The 10,450-nt window shown below is 36.9% G+C and overlaps 1 protein-coding gene and 1 long non-coding RNA gene across 2 annotated transcripts; both read right to left on the reverse strand.

The window, feature by feature from the left end:
* Positions 1 to 3,546: 3,546 nt before the first annotated feature.
* Positions 3,547 to 8,781, reverse strand: LOC125231947. The gene is made up of 7 exons (XM_048137554.1): positions 8,763 to 8,781; positions 8,469 to 8,495; positions 8,180 to 8,233; positions 7,776 to 7,844; positions 7,258 to 7,392; positions 4,453 to 4,613; positions 3,547 to 4,029 (listed from the first exon to the last, which is right to left on the reverse strand). Exons 1-6 carry the CDS (start codon positions 8,779 to 8,781, stop codon positions 4,558 to 4,560), a joined length of 360 nt encoding a protein of 119 aa, XP_047993511.1. The 3' UTR covers positions 3,547 to 4,029; positions 4,453 to 4,557.
* A 518-nt stretch (positions 8,782 to 9,299) lies between these two features.
* Positions 9,300 to 9,982, reverse strand: LOC125232204. Its single transcript, XR_007177721.1, has 3 exons — positions 9,607 to 9,982; positions 9,446 to 9,529; positions 9,300 to 9,353 (listed from the first exon to the last, which is right to left on the reverse strand). It is a non-coding gene; the product is annotated as an uncharacterized LOC125232204 (long non-coding RNA).
* Between the last annotated feature and the right edge of the window lie 468 nt (positions 9,983 to 10,450).

Here is a 10,450-nt window from a genome sequence, read left to right on the forward strand (position 1 = left end):
CATACTTATTATTAGCTCTACTTTTGTGAGTTTTAACCTGGCCATCGTGAATAAAGATCCTTATTTTTATTTTACATTAAGGGAATAATAAAAAAAAAACATTTACAATTAAATCTATATGTGACTCAGTGGAAGAGACACTTTTTTCATACAAAAGTGAGGGACAGCAATGTCCACTGGGTCACTGCTATATAATATATAGCAGTATAAACTAATTACACTAAATACAAATTAAATTTTCTGACCACATGTAGTCGAAGTATGCGTAATTTTGCTGGCAAAGAAAAGTTGATTCACCCATTTATATTTTTAGTAGACCGGCCAGCGAAAGAAATCTTCTAAGAATCGATTTTCGCTCATGTTGTTTCGGATATGGTGAATATGATATCGATGTATTCAGTGTAATGCCCTGAACACAAATATATAAGATGACAAGCGCGAAAGTGGTGGGAGTAGTTGCTGTGACGTCATAAATTCGGCAGTAACTGTGGATTGTACAATTTTTAAACGTATTCTAATAATTTGTTAGACCAAGTATTGAAAATGTTACAGTATGTCATATATTTGTGATCTACTCAAAGACCTTTCATTCGGGGCCCCACATGTTATGTTTAAAAGAAAAAAGTTTGTACTGTCGACTTTAGTCACAGCAACTACCCCAACCACTTTCGCGCTTGTCATCTCATATATTTGTGTTCAGGGCATTATACTGAATACCTCGATACTATATTCATCCATATCCGAGACGACATGAGCGAAAATCAATTTTTAGTGAGCGTCAGGACCCCTGGACTACTACAGATATTTGATGTTTAGTACATACTAAAATTTAGTACCTATTTGATACTATTTGGTACCTGAGTACATATATTTGGTACCTCCAGTGATATCGAAAAATCGAGCGAATAAAGTGGCCAGACATTCTGACGTCAGGATGTCTGGACCATTTTTGGTTTTACATAGTTCTAGACAACACTACTAATTGATATCTTAGTCAATATTTACTACCTATTTGGTACCTGTCAATATATTTTTTTCAAATTTTTTTGGCGTACCAGAAAAAAGTTATGATGGAATTTAAAGTTGAAAACTAGTGTAATTACACTAATTACTTTTATATTTCGTTCGACTATATTAATGCCACTAGTCAGTAGAGATGATGTGCGAGTGCCTAAAAATAAATTCCTATTTAAGTTGACGCGCAGGAGGGCAGGCGGATTTGCCTCTATTCTTTTGACTGGCGCTACATACTTCAACGGCACGGCCGGGCTCACAACTTTAAATTCCGTCATAACTTTTTTCTGATACGCCAAAAAAATTTGAAAAAAATATATTGACAGGTACCAAATAGGTGGTAAATATTGACTAAGATATCAATTAGTAGTGTTGTCTAGAACTATGTAAACCAAAAATGGTCCAGACATCCTGACGTCAGAATGTCTAAATAGTATCAAATAGGTCCAAGGTACCAAATAGTATCAAATAGGTACTAAATTTTAGTATGTACTAAACATCAAATATCTGTAGTGGTCCAGGGGTCCTAACGCTCACGATTTTTAGAAGACTTTTCTTTCGCTGACTGGTCTCCTAAAAATATAAAGACAACAAGACTTCACATCAAAAAATCTGTAATAACGACATCTATTTGTCTCGGTCTGATGCACTATTCGTGGTTCGTACTTGGTATAGTACAACCGGCAGATATGACTTCAGTACAGGTGTTGCAAAAGCACAGGACTTTCGAGGTTAATACATGTCTGTTAAAACTGAATAAAGATAAAAATATGATTACGAGTAAGTACTTAAATGTTCTCCTAAGAGGACAAATATAATTAATAGACATCATCTAATTTAAAAAGAAGCTTAGGAAATATATTGGAACGGAACGCATTTTGTCAGTTTGATTTGATTGAAGTAACGAAGTCAAGTCATTCAAGTGACGCTGTTTACCCTCCTTTTTCGTTTGGCGCCTGTTGTGTCGTACGCGTCCTCCGTGATTGTGCTCTATGTGATTAATAATAACACCTATTCGTTTCATCGAAAACATGTACTCACATCATGTACATTATGTGGTATTTGATATTGAGTGGCCCAATGTTTTAACTCTGTTTTGAAATCATCTTCTTTTATAGACTTAACAGAATCTGAATCAGATAGTAAATGCTCATTATCACTAGTAATGATATGATTATCGTGAGAAATGTCATGTTCTATCAATAAACCGGAATTATTTCTAGATAGTCCGAGTTCTTAACCAGATGTACAGTCCGGTCTGGCAGAAAGCATGAAACTTGGCATGTATATAGCTTATAGGTTTATAAGAAAATATGGAAGTAGAAACACGCTGAGGTGTCAATGTTTCCCCTCTTTCCCCCAACTTTTGTATCCCTGATTTCAGTTTTTTAATATTTCCATGAAAACCGTGAAAGCTATCATCACGATGTCTAGGAGAAGTATATTTTTCATAAAATTCTCTACAATATTGTCTATGGAAGTATAAAGCTAGAACTTATAATTTTCAAACTATGCTCATTTTCCCCTAACGATATTTCTCTTTGGTGACCTGAACGATAAGTAAGACTAGCGACTTTGCTCTTTTACCTGTGGCGATGTTGCTTCACAAAATTGTTCTTTGGGTCAAACTGATCCGGTTTTGCTCAATAGTTAAGAAATCGCACGTCACTACCCCCACAAAGACAAGGGGAAAGGGCCGGTTTCCTCGGTGAAAACTATGCATTACATCTTTTTGCTCTTAGCGACTAGGGCAAATCGTATATCATTTTCGTGTAATATAGGGACGAGTTAATCATTTCTGAAAAAATCGTTGCACCTTTTCATACAAAAATAACGATTTTATAGCAAAATAATGAATTTCGATGTATTTCAATAAGTATGGAAGTTATGGCATTTACAGTTACAATGCGGTAATTATCAACAAATAAAACATAGGACAGATTAGCCAATAACCCAGTTCTGATGATGGAATCGTGGAGAGGTCGAGGGAACTCCTCAAATATTAAAGGCATAAGATATAGTGATTTTTGTGTTTCTATAAGAACAGCATGCATTTACGTTGAGAACATTGACAAATCGTTATTTTTGTATGATAAGGTGCAACGATTTTTTTCAGAAATGATTAACTCGTCCTTATATTACACGAAAATGGTATACGATTTGCCCTAGTCACTAAGAGCAAAAAGATGTAATGCATAGTTTTCACCGAGGATTACGGCCCTTTCCCCTTGTCTTTGTGGGGGTAGTGACGTGCGATTTCATGACTATTGAGCAAAATCGGATCAGTTTGACCCAAGGAACAATTTTGTGAAGCAACATCGCCACAGGTAAAAGAGCAAAGTCGCTAGTCTTGCTTATCGTTCAGGGCACCAAAGAGAAATATCGTTAGGGGAAAATGAGCATAGTTTGAAAATTATAAGTTCTAGCTTTATACTTCCAAAGACAATATTGTGGAGAATTTTATGAAGAATATACTTCTCCTAGACATCGTGATGATAGCTTTCACGGTTTTCATGGAAATATTAAAAAACTGAAATCAGGGATACAAAAGTTGGGGGAAAGAGGGGAAACATTGACACCTCGGCGTGTTTCTACTTCCATATTTTCTTATAAACCTATAAGCTATATACATGCCAAGTTTCATGCTTTCTGCCAGCAGGGACTGTACTCTCATACTTATTAGCCGTTAAGAACTCGGACTAAGAACCTTGGAATACAATTTCAGATTGAGAATTATTATATGAAGTACATGGCAAATTAACTAAGGAAGAGGATGCACTTACAGTTGTAGTACTCTTTTTTAAATTTGAAATTACATTTAACTGTGCTTCTTTGGCTCTTCTCAATAATTGACGTTGGCCAACTATGGCTTTTCTCGAATATTTTATTTTCTCTGCCATGTTTATTGTTGTTTATTAATCTTCTTCAATCTTTCGGGGGCATGTTTTAGCCAAATTTTAATGGAATCTTCTACGTCTTTAGCTGTAGACCCAGATGTAGTGGTGACAACTCCTTCTATAAAGATAAAGATATAATACATTTGTTAATGTTATAACATTACTACTGAATGGCAACCTAATAATTCAAATCAAGGATCCGGCAGACCCCGCCGACAGTGGCGAGGCGAGTTTGACTCCTTTCTAAAAGTACGGCCAGAGACTGCTCAAGATAGGGAACAATGGAAAAAGTGGGACGGGTCCTTTGCCCAGCAGTGGGACACTATAGGCTCGCAATAAAAAAAAAATATAACTATTTATGCAAACTAATAAGTTTTTACTTCATCTCCAGATTCTCCAGCATACAGATTGCTTTTTTTACAACTAACCATATTGTACGAGGTAATTAGGTAGGTCATATTGAACAACTTTTTCTATGGGACGTGGACCAACCCCAAAATCCTAAAAAAATTTACCACAAGTTATGAAACAGCCAACTTACCCACGATACAATCTCGCAGGCGCAGTTGGCAGAAAGGCTTTTTGTTCGATCTCTTTCCATAAAAGTTGTACTGTTGAGCCAGCTGGTCAGTGAAACAAAATTTCATTAGCCGAGACACTGCTCGCAATATCCCTGCCTCCAATAGTTCTCATGTATGAATCCTGTAACAAACAAAATAATGTATAATTGAAAAATAGCAAATAAAAATTATTGTTGGTCAGACTAATTTAGTACATACATACATATAATCACGCCTGTTTCCCAGAGGGGTAGGCAGATATCACGGATTTCCATTTACTACGATCCTGACAAACCACTAATTGAGTGAAGATTATAGCAATATGTGAAATACATTTTTTAGCCGAGTTTAGACGTGCAAGTTATAAGAGATGCAGATATTTGCCAGTTTTGCCACCCACTCTTACCTATAGTTGCATCTCAAAACTTGCAGCAATAACTTGCTGGTCTAAACTCAGCTTTACAAATGTTGTATTACTACTAAATAAATAAATAAATTGCACCCTCTTTTTCAAGATGTTCCTTCCTTCTTCCTATGAATGTAATAAGCTGTCTGAATGAGATAGCTTTGAAGCTACAAGGCCGCCTATTGGTGCAAATATTCTCCATTTATCTTTTTTCTGTAAATCTTATTATATGGTGTTCAATAAAGAGTTATTGTAGGTATTGTAACTTACCAAATTGTCATAATTTTCTTTTTTCTCTATTAATAATTCAGTTGTAGTTAATTCATCGGCATTTTGAATTGGGAATTTGAATTCCGGTTTTAGGCTACCTTTCGATGTGCCTGCATGTTTTAACAGACTTATTATTTGATCATTTTGAGTTTTGATACATGTCAACATTACAGCACTTTTGTTTGGTATCCTAAAAAATAAATATAAAATAAAAACAGTGTAAGTGCAAAGTGGTCAAATATATCGGAACAAGACTTGAGAGCGTGTACATTGGCCGCTGCGATATAGATACATGTTATGCCGACTGTACACACTCGCCGAGACAATAGTAGGGGGAAATTAGCTAAAATTACGGCATAATTAATGGAAGGTTTTTTTTTAATTGAAATATGTACGTTATAGACCGAAATTATTTTTCATCAACCCTCCCCACTCCTCCCTCCTCTGCGTCACCCCTCTACCCTTCCTTAAAGTGCCGAAAATGCTGTTTTTCTCGATTTCTGACAAAACTGTTGAAGATACAGAAAAAGCGCGTAGGAACGAAGTAATCCTTAATAAATTTACTACAAATCATTCATTAACACTTTGGTTCTAGCATTTATAGTTTACGCGTGATCCGTCACGAAAGTTGGTCCTTTGCTGCAATTTTCTTTAGTAAATGTTAAGTTTTCGCCCAAAATGCATACGAAATCGTCGAAATTTGTTTGATATAACTAAAATATTGTAACTCATGACTAAAATAAAATTAAGGGGAAAAAATCACTACCATGGGTGGAATTTCCAATATTTCTTGGAATTCCAGTAACTATTTAAGACGTAATATTTTCACGGTAGTAGTCGCTAGGAGTACCATTGATCTATATAGTATATCTATGACTGGGGATGAGCTTTTGGTAGCTGTTGGTAGAGCCCTGGAGTATCAATCCAGTAGCCGTGAGTTCAAGTCCCACCCATGGTAGTGATTTTTCCCCTGAAATTCATTTTCAGTTTATAATATTTTAGTAATATTAAACAGATTTCGTAAGCAATTTGGAAGAAAACTTAACATTCACTGAAGAAAATTGCAGCAAAGGACCAACTTTCGTGATGGATCACGCGAAACCTATAAGTGCTAGAACCAAAGTGTCAATAAACGATTTGTAGTAAATTTATCAAGGATTACTTTCTTCCTACACGCTTTTTCTGTATCTACAACGGTTTTGTCAGAAATCGTGCAAAACCGCATTTTCGGCTATTTAAGGGGGTGAAGAGGGGTGACGCGGATGGGGAGGGTTGATGAAAAATAACTTCGGCCTGTAATGTACATATCCCAATCAAAAAAAAATCTTCCATTAATTATGCCAACATTTTCATACATAACTTTCTAGAAGCAACGGACTACAACGCGAGATGGGCACGCCATTTCAGTCATCAATTCTAATATTATAAATGCGAAAGGAACTCAGTCTATCTGTTAGCATTTGACGGCCTCCTAGCCTACGCCTAGTTGGTAGTGCAACTGCTTACATAGCAGGAGATTCTGGGGTCGAACCCCGGTAAGGGCATATATTTGTGCGTTTATCACAGATATTTGTTCTTGAGTAATAGATGTTTCTATGTATACAGTATACCATTGGACAAAGCCTTAAATCCACATAGGGTTATTTCTCAGAAGTGCTCTAACGCCATTATTTTTTAATTCATAAAAAGATTTTTCCAATAACTGACACAACAACAATAATCATACTGTATTAGTAGTTATTTGTTATACAAGGGGGCAAAGTTGTATTTTAATGCCGAGTGTGGAATTGGAAAACGAGCAAGTGAAAGGATTCTATAGTTGAACCACGAGCGAAGCGAGTGGTTCGAGAATTGAACTTGCGAGTTTTTTAAAACACGAGTCAACCTATAAAGGTTCCTAGTTGACTACGGAACCCTAAAAAGTACTACATCATAGTCATCCTGTCACTGCAATGTCACAGTTTCGTTTTCTTTCAACCCCTTATTTGCCAAGAGTGGCACTGCAGCTTTAGTAGTTTCATGTGTTCTGCCTACCCCTTTATGGGATACAGGCGTGATTGTATGTATGTATGTATGTATGTATCATAGTCATATATAGTATATTACCTACCTGTTAATCCCTGAACTCTCGATGGCGTTGCTGCTGGCTCGTCGCTGCCGATATTCGACGGTTGTTCATATCGGCACCGGGGACTAACTTGGCGTGCAAAGGGAGTTAACCGTCCGTCGCCGTCTTCTGCCAAATCTGACAACATACAAATATAATAAGTTTTTGGCAAAAAAATATATTTTTGGTACAAGCTCTTATCGCTGCATGACTGCACTTTTCTTACGACAGACAACTAATACTCATCGAGACAATTCTAAGAAAAACCATTTTATGACGCTATGATCCTTGGAATTTACATACAGGTCGACCTAATATAAAAGCTTGTTACTATAAAAATAAAAGCGGAAATTTTTTAGTACCTACCTATTAATAAATAAAGATGAATCCAACAAAAAGTCATCCTTGCTGTTTACAGCAGCCTAGCAGGGAACACAGTAATGAACACCACACACACACATACATGATGATGAAAGTTAAAGCGCCGCATGGGTTAAAATATATAAACATGGATATCTTACCTTGCAGTCTGTTGTCACTGTTTGTCAAGATGGGAAGCTCATCTGCTACAGTCAGTAATGAGAGGGTTCCTGTTGGCAAAAAACATTTAATTTAATATGAATTATATTTACACCCCCAGGTTAGCAATTTATTTAAACTCTAAAGTTGGCCTTAGTATGTAATACATTATAATTTATAATTAGTATAATTACAGGGTTTGACAAAAATGACTATTCACTTGTAAGCCGTTAATCAGGTATTTTGCGTGCCTGAAGAATCTATTTTATTATAGGTCAAAGGTTACCTTGCCCAATTACCTTTTTAAATGTTATGCATTTTTATGAAGCCCTACCCAAATCTAAACTTTACCAGGTAAGAGTATAATATGTGTTTATCTATTATTTATTAATTATAATTTACTTACTTTCTGCTATTGAAGCGGTTTCTTGGGCAATGTTTGGCTGAGCTTGACGACTATCTGCACAAAACATAACATATAATTTTTGAAATTAGGTACTTCGGAATTACATCATTAATATCAACTAAATTACTACATATTCATAACAGCACGGGAAGCATGGTTGCGCGATAGACGATAAAATAGCAGGCCGTCCCTATCACACTATTTGTAAGTGCGATAGGGACGGCCTGATATTTTATCGTCTATCGCGCGACCATGCTTCCCGTGCAGGTGTTTTGAATATAAAACCCACCTCCATAATCTCCTTCATTGTCAGCAGCTTAAAGTGGTTGTTTATTTCTTTTTCACTGTTCATCTTCGTCACTGCTGCTAGAAACATATCTTTTTTGCATTTTACGTTTAAGACTTGGTTCTGTTTCGGCTTCAGTCTGTAAGTCTGATGTATCCTCAACCAGTTTCAGTATTTTTTTTGCTTTCTCTAGGTCATCTTTAGGTACATGCAAATAAAAAAATACACACAATATGCAAAAATAATAAATTAACACAAAATAATGCATCCCCTAGTAAACAAGGTTATTAAGTAAACATATAGGATGGACTTGCATTAGTAGGAATAATCTGAAATTGTACGGTCAACCAATTTAATTAGTAGGTCACTTTGAATCTTTGCAGGATTCTTTAAAATGGAAACAGCTTTTACAACTTTTATGGAAGAAGCTTTTACACAGAAGGGGTCTACAGAAGAAAATCAATAATGATTAAAAAACAAATAATCGAAAAGGAAAATCTTTTATGTAGAATAATAAAACTTAAATAAATAAATATTATACGTTAGAATAGCTAGCTCAGTCTATTACTAAAAACAAACACAAATACCTAACTTTAGAGCATATGGGTGAGTCAGTGATTCTGGTACTAGAAGACCGGGTAAAGGGTAAATTTATTAATTAAAAAATGATAATTTATGTTGGGCTCCTTTTAAAAATACTAAAACGAGGCACGCCTTGGCCGAGGCAGACCTTGACCTTGGTGACATGTAACAGAATTTAGGGGAGGTGGAAGCTGCAGCTACAGGAATGGAAGCTCTTCCATCCCAGTCGCCACAGCCTCCTGTCCTCAGGCTCGGGAAGCATCAGCTCCGCGCTACCTTTGAACGTAACCTCCAAATCGAAGAACCCTGAAATAGGTTTTAAAAGAAACAATGACCCTGAGGCTTTTACCAACCCTTGGCGAGGGTTAAAATCATGGGCGTACAAATGTGAAACATACCCAACGCAGAAAAGAAGCCGGCTTGTAGTTCCGTGCATTCATGTCAATGGAAGGGGTCCTCAAGTCATTTTATGAAAATAATGTCTGAAAATAATGGACACAAGAATTAGCACTGAACGTATTACAACAAATTTTATTCGAAGATGGGAGAAAATACTTACGATTATACGAAATAGGTACTCGCGATTTCAAATTAGAGAATTTAAAGAATTTCTCTCTATTCAATATGGCAGCCTCGTGGACCTTCGCCAATGACAAGTGTATTACATAGATATAAAAAAACACCGATGTGTGCATGGATTAGGCCTTCAAGTTGCACTGGAGGATAGCTGGAGCAGCAGTACAAAGCATGATGGCGGCCGGGACTACGAACTGCCGAGTGATGTCCGTAGAATTTGATATTCGCATCTCCTTGGCGTAAACCACTGGTTGTTCACTAATGATACGGTTCCGCCGTCTTTTTCAGTAAATTTTATCACCGAGTACATGTTTTCGCTTTTCCATGAAACGAATAGGTGTTATTATTAATCACATAGAGCACAATCACGGCGCCAAACGAAAAAGGAGGGAAAAACAGTGTCACTTGAAGTGACATTTCGTTACTTCCAGGGAGAGTAGAGATAAGGAGGAAAGTCTGTCGAAGTAGAACAGTCGCAAAAATGACCGGCTGAGGCATTGTAATTGCAGTTATAAATCTCTCCGCTTGGAGCGCATGTCTCGCTCAATGATCAGCGATGTGAGATGACATTAGACGTTCTTTTCTATAGGCTGATTTCGTCAGACTGAGCAAGTCAAGGTAATAGTGCGCTGGCTTCGTACGCAGATGTTCTCGGGTTCGATTCTGACAGCGATCTTTTTAGGGTTCCGTAGTCAACTAGGAACCCTTATAGTTTCGCCATGTGTGTCTGTCTGTCGTCCGTCCGTCCGTCCGTCCGTCCGTCCGTCCGTCCGTCCGTCCGTCCGTCCGTCCGCGTATAATCTCAGTAACCGTTAGCACTAGAAGGC

The sequence above is a fragment of the Leguminivora glycinivorella genome, chromosome 12 (assembly GCF_023078275.1).
Source record: "Leguminivora glycinivorella isolate SPB_JAAS2020 chromosome 12, LegGlyc_1.1, whole genome shotgun sequence".
Classification (NCBI taxonomy): Eukaryota; Metazoa; Arthropoda; class Insecta; order Lepidoptera; family Tortricidae; genus Leguminivora; species Leguminivora glycinivorella.